The following is a 17049-nucleotide window of genomic DNA, read 5'->3' on the forward strand; positions in this document are numbered from 1 at the left end:
GTCCAAATACCAGAGGCATCATTTCCCTTGGTCTTCAGTCCTGTCGCCATCTTGTTGACTCTCCTTTGATCCTCTTCCCATTTGTCAGGGTCCTGCCTAACATGTATTCAGAACTGAACCCAATATCCCAGAAGAGGTCAGACAGGGGCAGGAAATGGTTGTACTTTCCTTCCTTGTTCTTGATACTGTGTTCAAGATTACATTTTGGGGGGCTTCCATTTCATATAAGTGACTTTTTTTGATGCTATTATGTTTATTTTTTTTCCATTTCATTTTTTCTCAATTACATGTAAACAAAAAATTTTCACATTCATTTTTTTTTTTTAGTGAGGCAGTTGGGGTTAAGTGACTTGCCTAAGGTCATACAGGTAGTAAGTGCTAAGTGTCTGAGGTCGGATTTGAACTCAGGTCCTCCTGACTCCAGGGCAAGTGCTCTATCCACTGCACCACTTAGCTGCCCCCACATTCATTTTTTAAAAAAATTTGAGTTCCAAATTTTCTCCCTCTATTTCTTTTCCCTCCCCAATAAAGCAAGCAATTTGATATAGGTTGTACATAGGGAGGCATGCAAAACATTTCCATATTAATCATGACTCAAAAGAAAACACATAAAAATGATAATAAATTTTTTAAAAAGACAATTGACTCTTCTTGTATTTAAATTCCAATGAAACCCTTGGTTCTTTTTTTCCCAGACAGACTATAGCCAGGCTTTCTTCTCCTATTTTATATATACATTTCTTGCTTTATGTAAATTTGTGTTACACAAATTCAACTATGGCTGGGGCTCAGTAGAACAGGCACCATCTTTTGCTGTTGAAAATTAAATATAGTTTTTAATTTTGCCCGTCTCCTACAAAAAATCAATAAACAGATCAAAGAAATTTATTTTATAATTTCTCCTACAATTTGCTTCCATACCTGTCCTTCTACCAAAAAAACAGATCAGAGAACATATCCGAAAACCAGATCAGAGACAGATAGGAAAAAGAAACCAAAACATAATACCAGTTTATTTGTCCCAAGAAGAAAGAAACATGATCACATGGAGACCCCCTCCTAAGAAGGGAGCTCTGGGACTCCCTCTTTCTGAGGGTATACAAGGGTATTTTTTTGTTCACTGGTTATAGGGTGTTGTCAGTTTCATTAGCATGATACAAATCAACCCAAAAGCAAATACTATAACAAGAATGGACGTAATGCAAAGCAGTTTTAACAATTTCAGTTATAACAAGTATGGAGGAAATATAGAAGCAACATGATAAGAATACAGGATTCCAAAAAAGGAGTTTGGTCAGGATGAGGACACCCAGATGTCACCATAAGATAGGAACTTACTGTCCTGAGGAAAGAAGTTACCAGGTAGGGACTTTTATCTACTAGCTATCTGGGTTCAGTTTGGAGTTTAGCTGAAGGACGTTTTGCTCCTGTTATCCTAGGGTAAAAAATACTTTTGGATAATAAGGCACCACCATCAAATCCAGGTGATCCATACATTCATATTAACAATTGTTTCAATGATTTGTTCTTTGACCCATTCATTATTTAAGATTTCATTGTTTAATCTCTATTTGGGTCTGTATCTGTTTGTGGTCCCTCAAGTAATTTCTATTTTCATTGCATTATGGCTTGTAAAGGATACATTAACACTCTCACTCTCTCTCTCTCTCTCTCTCTCTGCAATGAGGGTTAAGAGACTTGCCCAGGGTCACATAGCTAGTAAATGTCAAGTGTCTGAGGCAGAATTTGAACGCAGGTCTGCTTGAATCCAGGGCCAATGCTTTATCCACTGCACCCTTGCTATGGATTCCTTCAATTTAAATTTAATTTTCTATATTTAGAAGTTCTGAGCAGTTCTTTTCTGTTATTTCTTTTTTTTAAAAAAAAAATAAAGTATTTTATTTATTTTTCCAGTTACATTTAAAGATAGTTCTCAACTTTTGTTTATACAAGCTTTCCAATTTCAGATTTTTCTTCCTCCCTCCCCCCTCCCATATACAGCAGGTAATCTGATATTGGTTTTATATATATATATATATATATATATATATATATATATATATATATAAAACATCAAACATATTTCTGCATTAGTCATGTTATAAGAGAAAAATCAGAGCAATGAGGAAAAACCTCAAAATAGAAAAACAACAGCACCCAAAACAAAAGAAATAGTATGGTTCAATCAGCATCTATACTCCACAGTTTTTTTTTCTCCTGGATTTGGAGATCCTCTTCCATCATGAGTCCCCTGGAACTCTTCTGTACCATTGCATTGGTGAGAAGAATATAGTCCATCACTGTAGATCAACACTCAATGTTGATGATACTGTGTACAATGTTCTTCTGTTTCTGCTCATCTCACTCATCATCAGCCCACGCAAGACCCTCCAGGTTTCTCTGAACTCCTCCTGATCACTGTTTCTTACAGCACAATAGTATTCCATTACATTCATATACCACAACTTGTCCAGCCATTCCCCAATTGATGGGCATCCCCTCAACTTCGAATTCCTTGCCACCACATAAAGAGCAGCTATAAATATTTTTGTACATGTGGGTCTTTTTCCCCTTTCCATGATCTCTTTGGGAAAAAGACCCAAAAGTGGTATTGGTGGGTCAAAGGGTATTCACAGCTTTATCGCCCTTTGGGCATAATTCCAAATTGCTCTCCAGAATGGTTGGATCAGTTCACAGCTCCACCAACAATGCATTAGTGTTCCAATTTTTCCACAGCTTCTCCAACATTTATTATTTTCCTTTTTTGTCATTTTAGCCAATCTGATAGGTGTCAAGTGATACCTCGGAATTGTTTTAATTTGCATCTCTCTAATCATTAGTGATTTAGAGCATTTTTTCATATGGGAATTGATAGCTTTGATTTCTTCATCAGAAAATTGCCTGTTCATATCCTTTGACCATTTCTCAATTGGGGAATGACTTGGATTCTTATAAATTTGATTTAGTTCCCTATATATTTTAGAAATGAGGCCTTTATCAGAAGTACTGGCCACAAAAATTGTTTCCCAGCTTTCTGCCTCCCTTCTAATTTTGGATGCATTGCTTCTGTTTGTACCAAAATTTTTTAATTTAATGTAATCAAAATCATCCATTTTGCATTTTATAATATTCTCTGTCTCTTTGTTCCGTTTTCATTTCCAAAGATCTGAAAGGTAGACTATTTCTTCCTCTCATAATTTATCTATGATATCACCTCTTATGTCTAAATCATGTACCCATTTTGACCTTATTTTAGTATAAGGTGTAAGATGTTGGTCTATGCCTAATTTCTGCCATACTATCTTCCAGTTTTCCCAGCAGTTTTTGTCAAATACTGAGTTCCTATCCCAGATGCTGGAGTCTTTGGGTTTATCAAGCACTACATTACTAGTGTCATTTACTACTGTGTTTCCTGTGCCTAGCCTATTCCACTGATCCTCCACTCTATTTCTTAGCCAGTACCAGATAGTTTTGATGACTGCTGCTTTATAGTAAAGCTCCAGGTTTGGTACAGCTAACCCACCTTCCTGTGCATTTTTTTTTCATTATTTCCCTTGATATTCTTGATTTTTTCTTTTTCCAGATGAATTTCGTTATTATTTTTTCTAGCTCTATAAAAGAATTTTTAGGTAGTCTGATTGGTATGCCACTGAATAAGTAAATTAATTTAGGTAGAATTGTCATTTTTACTATATTAGCTCTGCCTATCCCTGAGCAATTGATATCTTTCCAATTACTTAGATCTGATTTGATTTGTGTGAAGAGTGTTTGGTAATTGTGTTCATAGAGTTCCTGGGTTTGTCTTGGCAAGTAGACTCCCAAGTATTTTATATTATCTACCGTTACTTTAAATGGAATTTCTCTTTCTATCTCTTGCTGCTGGACTTTGTTGGTCATGGATAGAAATGCTGATGATTTATGTGGATTTATTTTATATCCTGCTACTTTGCTAAAGTTGTTAATTGTTTCAAGTAATTTTGGAGTTGATTCTCTAGGATTCTCTAAGTATACCATCATATCATCTGCAAAGAGTGATAGTTTTGTTTCCTCCTTGCCTATTCTAATTCCTTTAATTCCTTTTTCATCTCTGATTGCTAAAGCTAACATTTCTAGTACAATATTAAATAACAGGGGTGATAATGGACATCCCTGTTTCACCCCTGATCTTATTGGGAAGGCCTCTAATTTATCTCCGTTGCATATAATGCTTGCTGATGGTTTTTGGTAGATACTGTTTATTTTTTTAAGGAAAACTCCACCTATTCCTAAGCTTTCTAGTGTTTTTATTAGGAATGGGTGCTGTATTTTGTCAAAAGCTTTCTCTTCATCTATTAAGATAATCATAGGATTTTGGTTAGTTTTCTTATTAATGTGGTTGATTGTGTTAATAGTTTTCCTAATGTTGAACCAGCCCTGCATTCCTGGTATAAATCCAACCTGGTCATAGTGTATTATCCTGGTGATTACTTGCTGTAATCTCTTTGCTAATATCTTATTTAAGATTTTAGCATCAGTATTCATTAGGGAAATTGGTCTATAATTTTCTTTCTCTGTTTTTGCTTTGCCTGGTTTTGGTATCACCACCAGGTTTGTGTCATAAAACGAATTTGGTAGAACTCCTTCTTCACCTATTTTTCCAAATAATTTGTATAATATTGGAATTAATTGTTCTTTAAATGTTTGGTAAAATTCACCTGTAAACCCTTCTGGCTCTGGGGATTTTTTCTTAGGGAGTTCATTAATGGCATGTTCAATTTCTTTTTCTAATATGGGTTTATTTAAGGATTTTATTTCCTCTTCAGTTAACCTGGGCAGTTTGTATTTTTGTAAAAATTCATCCATTTCATTTAGATTGTCAAATTTATTGGCATATAGTTGGGCAAAATAATTCCTAATTCTTGATTTAATTTCCACTTCATTGGTGGTAACATCACCCTTTTCATTTTTGATACTGGTAATTTGGTTTTCTTCTTTCTTTTTTTAAAATCAAATTAACCAATATTTTATCTATTTTATTGATTTTTTCATAAAACCAGCTCTTAGTTTTATTGATTAATTCTATAGTTTTCTTGCTTATTAATTTCTCCTTTAATTTTCAGAATTTCTAGTTTAGTATCTAATTGGGAATTTCTAATTTGTTCTTTTTCTAGCTTTTTAAGTTGCATGCCCAATTCATTAATTTCCTCTTTCTCTTTTTTATTAATGTAAGCATTTAGAGCTATAAATTTTCCCCTAAGCACTGCTTTGGCTGCATCCCATAGATTTTGGTATGTTGTCTCATTATTGTCATTCTCTTGGATATAGTTATTGATTGTTTCTATGATTTGTTGTTTGACCCATTCATTCTTTAGGATGAAATTATTTAGTTTCCAATTGATTTTTAGTCTACTTTTCCATGGCTCTTTCTTACATGTAATTTTTATTGCATCATGATCTGAGAAGGATGCATTTACTATTTCTGCCTTTCTACATTTGACTATGATGTTTTTGTGCCCTAATACATGGTCAGTTTTTGAAAATGTGCCATGTACTGCTGAGAAAAAGGTATATTCCTTTCTATCCCCATTCAATTTTCTCCAGACATCTATCATGTCTGAACTTTTCTAGTATCTATTCACCTCTTTCACTTCTTTCTTATTTATTTTTGGCTAGATTTATCTAATTCTGAGAGGGGGAGATTCAGATCCCGCACTAGTATAGTATTACTGTCTAATTCCTCTTGTAACTCATTTAACTTCTCCTCTAAGAACTTGGATGCTATACCACTTGGCGCATGCATATTTAATATTGATATTACTTCTATTATTATATTATTATCTATAGTACCTTTTAGCAAGATGCGGTTTCCTTCCTTATCTCTTTTAATGAGATCTATTTTTGCCCGTGCTTTGTCTGAGATAAGGATTGCTACCCCTGCTTTTTTTTACTTTAGCTGAAGCAGAATATATTCAGCTCCAGCCTTTTACCTTTACTCTGTGTGTATCTCTCTGCTTCAAATGTGTTTCTTGTAAACAGCATATTGTAGGATTCTGGTTTTTAATCCACTCTGCAATTCGCTTCTGTTTTATAGCAGAGTTCATCCCATTCACATTCACAGTTATTATTACTGACTATTCCCCTCCATTCTGTTTACCCCTTTTGTACTTTTCCCCCCTTCTTTCACTCTATTTCCTCCTCACTGACGTTTTGCTTCTTACCCCTGCCTCCCCCAATCTGCCCTCCCTTTTTATCACCCCCTCCCTTTTCTTTACCCTTTTCTCCCTTGCTTTTGTCCTCCCTTCTATCAGTCCCCCCCCTTTCCCTTCCCTTTTACTTCCCTAAAGAATGAGATAAGTTTACTTTATCCCAATGAATGTATATGTTATTCCCTCTTTGAATCAAATCTGATGAGGGTAGGGTTGAAACAATGTTCACCCCACCTTTCTTTCCCTCTATTGTAATAGGTTTTTTTCACCTCCTCATATGATTTATTTCATCCCATTTCACCTCCCCTTTCCTCTCCTCCCCATAGACTCCCTTTTTAACCTCTTAATTTTTTTTTGTATCTTCACATCAAAGATAATTTATATTTATATACCTTCTGTGTATAGTCCTTCTCTCTGCCCAAATACATTTACATTTCTTAAGAGTTTTATGAGTATTATCTTCCGTGTAGGAATGTAAATCAGTTTAACCTAATTGAGTAACTTTTTTTCCCCTCTGTTTACCTTTTTAAACTTCTCTTGAGTCTTGTATGTTAAGATCAAATTTTCTATTCAATTCTGGTCTTTTCATCAGGAAACATTGAAAGTCCCCAATGTTATTGAATGTCCATCTTTTCCCTGAAAGAGAATTGCACATTTTACTGGGTAAGAGATTGTTTGTCTGAGGCCGATTTGAACTCAGGTCCTTCTGAATCCATGGCTGTGCTCTATCCACTGCGCCACCTAGCTGCCCCTATCGTTGACTCTCTTTTGTGACCTTTAAAAATTTTTTTAAAAATTTCATTTCAAAGTTAAATACAAATGATATTTCCATGTACACAGCACAGCATAAAAGGATTCAATATAAAACCATGAATTTCCATTTCACATTGTTTATTTTTTAAACTATGTAATAGTTATCATTTTTAAAGCTATCCTGCTTTTCTATGTTTCCTTTTAAGTTTTTTTTTGTTTCTGCTGTGAACTTTTTTCCCCTCTCCCTCCCACCCTACCCCCACCTTACCCCATCCTAGAGAAAGCTACTATTAGACGACAAGTATGAATATATGTATATATATTATATAAAACCATACTATACATAATTCATTCTATCATTCTTTCTCTGTAGGTAGATAGCATCTTTGTGACCTGAGCTCTTCTGCACCTTTGTTTCCCTGCCTACATACTTGAAATGATTCTACCTAGGCCTTATTTGATTTTCTGAAGAATGCTTTAAGTTCTATGAATATCTTAGCTATAGGCGACCCTGTGAAGACGTTATGTTAATTTAATCTTTACAATGGGGTTATAACAATGAAACATTTATATATTAAGAATGGATTTACATGGCATTTTTTCTTTGTTGGTAAGTTGAGATAGGGGTCTGCTTTTTCCTAAGTGCCCAAAGAACATTACAGATAATGGAGCAGGAACCTGCAACACTTAAATTTGTGCCTAGTTTTCCACAGGGTCTCTTAGGGAGTCTAAAGCTCAACAGTAACATCTCCTTGGCCTGCTTTTCTTTAAGGTTGCAGCTGCTCCATGGTGGTTGCCTGTTAAAGGAGCTAATTGGAGACATCCAGAAGGCCCTGATTCTACTATTCTGCACAGGTAAGTTAGGTTGCTGTTTCCCAGGGCTGAAGCCTTCTTTCTCACTTCAGATTTTATGGTTGTGCTTTTTATAGAATGAATTCATGGTCTTTAGGTGAGCTCCCCAGAATTTGGCCACCCTATGTAACTTTTTGTTCCCATTTTCTACCATGGCTATTTTTGTAGTTCATTGATAGTGGGCTTTTAAAGCCTTTTTGAAATGTGACATTATTTTTAAAGAGGAATGTTAAGTTTATGTAATGTTTACTTATATCAGCATTTACTTTTATCAATAATTCTGTCTTGCCAGATGGCCACTGCTGAAGCTTGTGTGTTTAGGGTTAAGGATTTAAACTATTTCCAGTTCTGGACTGGCACACTTTTAAAAAGAATCCCTGAAGTGCCACAGTAACATTATCTGATGGGTGAATCACAAAGCCACAAGTTGATCAAGTCTCTAAAGTGCTGGCAAAGTAATTATCTGCTGTTCTGGATGGACCAGGATTCTGACTAACAAAGATGAATTGGTTACTAAATTTTAGAAATGATGGGAATCTCAATGGGGAAACAGCTAGTTCATCTTAGGATTCTTGATACAGAAGGAAAGTGCATTTGTCTGAAATATACTGTACATTTTTAGGAAAGCAGATTTCAGAAAGGTTCAGAGAAAGAGGATAGAGAATGAGGGGAAAATGACCCCTGCTCAGTAATTCTCTGGAACTCGGTGTCGATGTGTCAGAGGCTCATTTGTTTTCATTCTCAAAAGAATGGGCACTTGCACATAAGAGCTACAGCCAGCAAGTGCAAGTGAAGAGAGTGAGGGCTCACAGGCCCCTTTTAAATCCCTCATCCTTAATGCAGAAGGGACCTTTCCCTTGTTCATCAAGGTTACAATCAACGAGGGGAACCTAGCTAACTGGAACGTTGTATTCCTAACCCTAATTTCCATAATTCTTCTTTGGGAGGTGACACAGGGACATTTTTTCAGTCTTTCCTTCTATGAACACAGCTCAGAAGAGGACCTCCGGGAGACCAGCTCAGGGCTACTTGAACCATGTGATATGTTTGCCGTAGGGGAGGGAAGGGGGACTGAGACACAGGTCCTCAGGCGTGTAATTTGAATGGTGACGGTTCTATCCTTATTGAGAGGAGACTGTCACCCATTTCTTCACATAGAATCTCACAGAATAAAAATCCAAAAGGAAGAAGTCAAGCCAATGGAATGGGAAGTTCTTGGGAATTAACCAAGTCCTTATTAAGCATACCTACTAGGTGCCAGGCACTGGGCCAGGAATACAAATACAAGGAATCAAACAATCCCCAACCGCCAAATGCCCACATTTCAATGGGATAAACACAGAGGAGAGTACTTCCAGCATCAATATACAGAAAACAAATGCAAAAGTAATTAAATGCAAGGTAGTGTGAAAAAGGAGGTGAAACATTTGAAGGGATCAGAAAAAGATTCACGTGCTCTATCTGAGGTACCAGTGAGAACTGAGAATTACAGATATGGGGGATAGCCAGTGCAAGGCTATGGAGATAGGAGGTGGAATGTTGTCAGAAAAAGGAAGAAAAGGCCAAATTTGGCTCATTTGGGAAGCGGAGTAACATCCAGTGAGGCTGGGCTGCAGTTGTGAAGGGCTTTACAAACAAAACAGAGGAGTTGAGTTCATTGAGCAAAAGAGTGACATGGTCAGATCTGCACTGGTGGCTCTGAAATTAGAGAAGATTTGATGCCAGGGGACCAGTCAAGAGGCCAGTCTATTCATCTGCGTGAGAGACAATAAGGGCCTGAACAAAAGGAGGGGTCATTTCTCAGGGTTGTTGTAGTAGCAACAAGATTTAGCAGCTGATTGGTTAGTGGAGAAAGAGAGAGTTCAGAATCGAGGGTAACACCAAGGTTACCAGCATGAGGAAATGGAAGAATGGACCTTGGACAGAAATAGGAGAGTTCAGTAGGAGGAGTGTTTGGGGGGACTAGATTGTTTAATTTGATAATCCTGTTTTGGATATGTTGAGTTTGAGATGTCTCTGAGACATGGAGTTTGAAATGACCATTAGGTAGTTGGTGCTGATTTGATTTCAGAAAACACAGAAGGAAACAGTTCTAGTGAGTACAAAAAGGAACAGTCTAAAGATACTTATGTGGATGCAAAGGGAGCTCATCAACTTAGATAAAAATAATATACAGATGAAACATTAATAATGCCTGTGAATGCAAAAGAGAGGACTGCTTCTGTAAGAACAGTGTCAGGATAACTAAGACAGAATAAACTTATGCTAATGATGAATGCTAAGAAAAAAAATGAGGATTATGTTAGTATGAGGGGAGAAGGGAGGATCAAAGAAGGCTCAAAACTGCCTCTTGGGAGGGATCCACAAGGGAAGAAACAAGGATACACTTTGAATTTTGCTTTTTTCCCCCCTTGTCATGGTGAATAATCTTTGAAAAGGACAGAGCAAAAATGAGTAATATGTAGGAAGTTAATGCCCAGATTAAGGAGAAAATAAGAGTGACTGTCTGCCTTCAGAGAGTTCCAGGTACCAGCCTAGAATGAACTTAATTTGAGTTAGTGAAGGAACTAGCCCCTCTGGTTGCTGAGCCACCGTGAGTGACCTTTGAAAGGCCATGGAGAATGAGAACAGTGCTAAAGAGCAAATGTCCTCCAGATTTTTGCAGAAGGTAAGAGAATAAAATGTGAAGGATATAGGTCAGTGAGTTTGACTTTGATTCTTGGCAAAATCCTAGAATATCTCATTAAAGGAATGGCTTATAAAATTCTTCACAGTGAAGTGATGACCACAAAGAGCCAACATGTCTTTATTAAGAATAGACTTGTTAGGGGCAGCTAGATGGCAAAGTGGATAGAGCACTGGCCCTGGAGTCAGGAGGACCTGAGTTAAAATCCAGCCACTTGACACTTACTAGTTGTGTGACCCTGGGCAAGTCACTTAACCCCAATTGCCTCACCAAAAAAAAAAAAAAAAAGACATGTCAGACTTTCCTCTTCCTTTCCATTTTTAATAGGATTATTAGTCTGGGGTGGTTAAATGACTAAACCCAAAGAGTAGCCATTCATAGTTTAATAGAAAAAGTACTGAGTTTTGATTTTGTAGATACCTGAGTTCAAATCTTGCCTCTGGTGCTTATTGCTCACATGTCTTTGGATAAGTAACTTAAATTTTCTGAGTCCCAGTTTCCCCATTTGTTAAATGATACTTATAATACCTAACTTAACATGGTTATTTGAGAATCAAAGGAGATTACTGTATGCAAAGCACTTTCCTTTTTTTTCCCCCATGGGGCAATGAGGGTTAAGTGATTTGCCCAGGGTCACACAGCTAAAAGTACTTTCCTTTTAAAAATATTTTTAATTAAAAAATTTTATGTTTTGTTTTTTACATTACTTATGTTACTGGTGTATCCATTCTCCCTCTACCTTCCCTTATAAAGCAGGGGGGAAAAAAGAGAAGAAAAATCAGCTCAGCAAGACTAGCTAAAACACTGAAAAATATTTTAATGTACATGGGGTATAAAGTGCTTTTCAGACATTAAAGCGTTCTATAAATATCTGTAAAAGTGTTGTTATTAATAGTTTGATGTCAACATGGAAGGTTGTTTCTACCAGAGTACCTTGTTGATCTATCCTTGTCCCTATGCTCTTTAACACTTTTGTCGGGTATGTGGACAAAGGCACAGGTGGGATTCTTCATTGGATTTACAATTGACCTAGAGTTGGGAGAGATAGCTAGCATGTGGGATCAGAGAATCAGGATGTCAAAATGGCTAAGCAGGCTAGAACGGGCCAAATCCAATGAGAGGAAATTGAGTAGGGACAAATATTGAATCTTACATCCCACTTCAAGAAATTAAGTTATACAGGTATAAGATGGGCAAGATATGGTTAAACAGAAGTTCTTCTGGAAAAGATTGGGGGTTGGGCATAGGTGGGAGGGTGGAGTTAGCCTCTTGAAAGTTTAATATCAGTCATCAGTATGATATGGCAAATACTTAAGCTATCATAGTCTTTAGCTGAATTCAGAGGCATAGTGTCCAGAGTGAAGGATGCTGATAATCTGGTTAGTCAGTCAACATTTATTAAGTGTGCCAGTCACTGTGCTAAGTGCTGGAGATACAAAATGAGTCAAAAGACAATTCCTGCCTTCATGTAACTCATAGTCCAATGAAAGAGACAGTATGCAAACATATGTTCAGACAAGCTATATATAGGATAAATGGGAAATAATTATTAGAGAGAAGTTAATAGAATTAAGAGGTATTGGGAAAGACTTCCTATAGAAGATGGAATTTTAATTGGGACTTAAAGGAAGCCAGGTGAAGATGAGGAGGGAATGCATTGATAACCAGAGAAAATGCCCAGAGCTGAGAGATGGAGTGTCTTGTTCATAGAACAGCCAAGAGGCCAGTGTTACTGGATTGAAGAGAAGTAGTGGAGATTCGGGTATTAGAAGAATGGAGATGTAGGAGGGGCTAGGTTATGAATGACTTTGAATGTAAGACAGAATTTTCTGTTTGATTTTAGAGGTGTTAGGGAGTCCCTGGACTTTACTGAGTAGGAAAGTGATATGGTTAGACCTGCAGTTTAGGAAAATCACTTTGATGGCTAAGTGGAGGATTGACTGTAGTGGGGAGAGACTTGTGACAGGCAGACCCATCAGCAGACTGTGGCAACAATTCAGGTGTGAGGGGACGAGGGCATACACCAGAGTGGTGGTCATGTTAGAGGAGAGAAGGGGACATATTCAAGAGATTTTGCGAAGGTGAAGTCAACAGGCCTTGGAAAGAGATTGGATATGGGGAGTGAGAGATAGTGAGGAGTGATTTCTATGAGGGTGACTATGAGATAGGATGACTTCTGTGTTGTGAGCTTGAGGGACTGAGGGGATGGTGTTGCCCTAGTCTATAGTAATAGGGAAGGTGGGTAGGATCTAGGGGAAAAGATAAGGAGTTTTGTTTTGGATAGGTTGAGTTTAAGATGTGTACTGGATATTCAGTTCAAGATATCTGAGAGGCAGTTGGAGATACAAGATTGGAGGTCAACAGAGGTTGGGACAGGATAAGTAGATTTGATAATTGTTAGCATAGAGATGGTAATTAAATTCATGGGAGTGGTGGGATCACCAAGAGAGGAGAGCCAGGGACTGAACCCTATGGTAAATGTATAGTTAAATGATGTGATCTGCATGAGGATCCAGCAAAGGATACAGAGGAGAGGTCAGACAGCCCTTTTTGTGGAGAACCAGAAGAGAGATTTTCTGAAAACTAGAGAGAGAAGAGAGTATGGAGGAGGAGAGGGTGATTACCACTGTCAGAGGTTACTGAGAGATCAAGGAGAGTGAAGGTTGAGAAAAGGCTTTTGTATTTGGCAATTGAGAGATCATACACTCTTTGGAAAGAGTGATTTCAGTGGAATGATTAGGTAGGAAACAGGATTGTAAAGAGTTAAGAGAGTGAGGAGAGGAAGGGGAGGCATCTATTTTAAATGGCCTTTTCAAATGGTAGAAGAGATATAGGATGATATAGTGGTGAGGGTTTTTTCAAGATGGGAGAGACATGAATATATTTTTAGGCAGTAGGGAATGTGCCAGTAGACAGGGAGGTTTGAAAATGAGTGAGAGAGTAAGAATGATAGTGGGGGCTATCTGTTGTAGGAGACAAGATAGAATGGGATTGCTTGATCAGGGAGAGAGGTTAACCTTGGTAAGGAGTGTGGCCACCTCATCATGAGGCAGGAGTGAAGGAGGAAAGAGTGGCAGAAGAGATAAGAATAGGATGAGATAAGTGTATGGTGTATGGCCTCATTTTTTTTTTTCTTCAGTAAAATGAGTCAAGGATCTCTGCTAAAAGGGTGGGAGAAAAGGGAGCCATGGATGAAAACGTTTGGAAGAGCTGCTGTAGAGAGTAGGGTGGTGAATAAGGGAGATATAGTAAGACTGCCTAACAGGAGTGAGGTGTGATGACTATGAGACATCGTTTCTGGGTAATTTAAGCATTTTCTTAATAGGCCAGCAGGTTATTAATAAAAGGATGGTCATTGACCAGCTCCCTTGGACCAAAGACCCCGAATGGCAGTGGGGTCCCGGTTTTTACCATTCTAACTGTAGGAGGTCCATCACATAGCAATTAAATCTAAGTGGTTGACATGATTTGGAGACGTTATATTAAAATGAAGTCTGGGGATACCTGACTTACATCATTCTTACCAAGATTTGAGTGACCTAAGAGAAAGAATGTAGATCCCCACCCAAGCTGATCAAAGCAAAATAGTTTCTACCTAGGTGTGGTTTGTGCTGGCCAGAAAGCATCAGTAAAGTCCTTCAGCTATCTAGACAAACAGATCTGTCTCCACCAAGACTCCTTTGACCCAAATGAATCCAACTTTCAAGACGAACTGGCCTTTTTTTTGGAGGGGTGGGGGGATAAGGACTAATGAAGATGGAGAGATCACTGGGTCCCCCAAGATATCGATTATCAATAATTATTTCTCACAGAGGGCACAGTTGAAGGTAGTTACATATATTTGTAGTGGACCCAATCAGAATTATTGTGTGATTTTTCTCCATCTTCATTTTGCAGCATATGTGTAGGCACGAAGGTTATAAATGATGGGAGTGAACTAAGGCTGAGGTTTGGCTGGGTGTAATTGGCAATATAATAAGGGAGTCAAGGACTCAAGAGAAGAGGATGGTGTAGAGTTAAATTGGTTCACCCTGGGGTCAGGATGGAGAGAAGGGAGAGTGGCTAGTGCAAGGGAGATGGCCTGGGGAGCATTTAGGGATCAAGGTATTGCAGGTCACCATGTGGATGAAGAGTAGGGTTTTATAAGGGAGGGTGGAGGGAGAGAGGTAGAGAGCAAATGCATCATGGTAAGACAAGGGGATCTTGGAGTTCTTGAGCATGAAGGTGGAACATTTGTGGCAAGATCAAAGCTATGACCCTTTGTGTGTGTGGCTGAAGTGGGTGAAGGAACAGCTCATAGGATGTGACTAGGTAGAGGAACTGGGTGTTTGAGGGAGAGTTATGATCTTGCTATGTTTCACCCTAGTCAGCACAGTATTATGTTCTTTTCTCAGCAGCACCATTGAGAAAGCACATTGCTAAGGTGGCTAAGGTGGAATGCCTTGAGATCATACCATAAGAGTGACAATTGAAGACACAGGATATTTTGTGTGGAGACAAGACGACAGGCTGGACAGGGGGAGCAAGCACAATAGCTGTCTTCACCTATTTTGTTGGCTGTTGTGTGCAATAGGGTTTAGATTTGTTTTGCTTAACCAGGGCTAGAACAGTGGGTAGAAATTTCTGAAAGTCATATTTTGACTTGATACAAGGAAACATTTTTTAACAGAGCTACTCAAAAGTACATTATGCTGTCTGTATTCCCAAAGGATAAAAACCAAAAAGGAAAAGGACCTATATGTACAAACTATTTATAGCTGCTCTTTTAGTGGTACAAAGAATTGGAAATTGAGAGGAAGACCACCATTTGGGGAATGGTTGAATAAATCGTATATGAGTGTTGTGGCATTTAAAATTATATGTGGTCGCCTTATTTCTGTCCCAAGTTTGGGGCAAATTAGTTGGGGTTTCTAATATATGGCTACTTATAAAGTAGAAGCTTTAGCACCAGTTTTGGGCATTAAGCATTTATTAAATCATATCAAATATTAGTAAAGAGAGAACCCGTGGCTCAGCAAGTTAAGAAGGCCTATCTAGACTAGAGGAGAGATAGAGCTCAGCCTGGCTTCCTTCTTTCTCCAAGTCCCCCACCACCAGCAGACCAAGAGAGTGCTTTTGTATGTGTGTGTGTGTGTGTGTGTGTGTGTGTGTGTGTGTGTGTGTGTGTGTGTAGTTAATTGGCTAGTGTCATTCAAATCCCTTGATTTACTGGACTTGCGGGTGGTCCATGAGCAGAGTTACATGAGGTCAGAGTTCAGAGAACACACCCTCTGAGGGCCAGGCTTTCAGGTAGGTGTGGTTTTAATTAAGTTAACTTTAAGTGAATTAATCAGCAAAGCCAATCCAATCAATCTTAATATTATCCCTCAAGGGGGCCTCTGGGCATCCCCAAGCCCATTATTTTCTCACATTGTGGTAGAATACTATTGTGCTATAAGAAATGACGAGCAGGATGCTCTCAGAAAAATCTGGAAAGACTTCCATGAACTGATGCAAAGAGAGAGGAGCAGAACCAAGAGAACATCGTGTATAGTAACAGCATTGTTGGATGATGATCTTGCGAATGACTTAGCTATTCTTGGCAATCCAGTGATTCAAGACTATTCTGTAGGACATACGATGAAAAAGGTCGTCCCTCTCCAGAAACAGAACTGATGGAGTCTGATTGAAGCATAGTTTTTCTTAACTTTATTTTTCTTGGGTTTTGGGTTTTGTTTTGTTTTGTTTTGTTTTTTGGTCTTTGTTTTCTTTCACAACATGACTAACTTGGAAATATGTTTTGCATGACTACACATATATAACCAGTATCAAATTGCTTGCCTTCTCATTGAGTTGAGGTGTGGAGAAAGGAAAGGAGAGAATTTGGAGCTCAAAAATAATAAAAAAAGAATGTTAAAAAATTTTTTGTACATGTAATTGGGGAAAAACTAAAAAATTAAATAAAATAAAAGTAGGCTGTCTCAGGAGCTGGGGAGTCATCCCTAGCTGGAGATTTTCAAGGATAGGCACTAGTCAGGGATGTTATAGAGAAGGATCTGCTTCTGTTATAGGTCCCTTGGAGTGCTGAGATTCTAGGATTCAGTAATTTCTGGAGTAAAGCAGAAAACAAAAGACAACTTGGCTCAGCAATTAAGCATATCTGAACCCTGGACTAACATCTGGGCATATCTGTTTAAACCATGTGTTAATACTGTTGGAATGACTGGGGCTCATTGGAATAAAGTGAACTTCACTGAACACTAATTGTCTTTGCATTCTTTGTGTCATTTTCCCCTTGTTACTAATCAGGCAGGATCACCCAGTTCTTCATGTCTCCTGGAATGATGCGGTTGCATACTGTACTTGGGCTGGAAAGCGGTTACCCACAGAGGCAGAATGGGAATATAGCTGCAGAGGAGGCCTTGAGAATAGGTACTTATACAGTGTAAATCTTCTTAACAGCTTTGCCATTTTTTTTAATGCTCAGGAGATCTTGCAATGATCAAGTAGAGTTTTTTTTTAATTCTTTCTTATTTTCTTTTCTCATTGTGTTTAATTCATCTTAGCTAAGTTGGTTGGCATATTGACCAATGG

General features: G+C 38.0%; 1 protein-coding gene across 1 annotated transcript in view; it reads left to right on the forward strand.

The window, feature by feature from the left end:
• SUMF1 (sulfatase modifying factor 1) overlaps positions 1-17049 on the forward strand; it is a 102106-nt gene that overhangs the window by 34060 nt on the left and 50997 nt on the right. Inside the window, exons 6-7 of the mRNA XM_044001578.1 lie at positions 7711-7793; positions 16765-16887. Of these exons, the coding sequence (XP_043857513.1) occupies positions 7711-7793; positions 16765-16887 (206 nt within the window). The remainder of the gene's footprint in view (positions 1-7710; positions 7794-16764; positions 16888-17049) is intronic.

This window comes from Dromiciops gliroides, chromosome 1 (assembly GCF_019393635.1).
Source record: "Dromiciops gliroides isolate mDroGli1 chromosome 1, mDroGli1.pri, whole genome shotgun sequence".
Classification (NCBI taxonomy): Eukaryota; Metazoa; Chordata; class Mammalia; order Microbiotheria; family Microbiotheriidae; genus Dromiciops; species Dromiciops gliroides.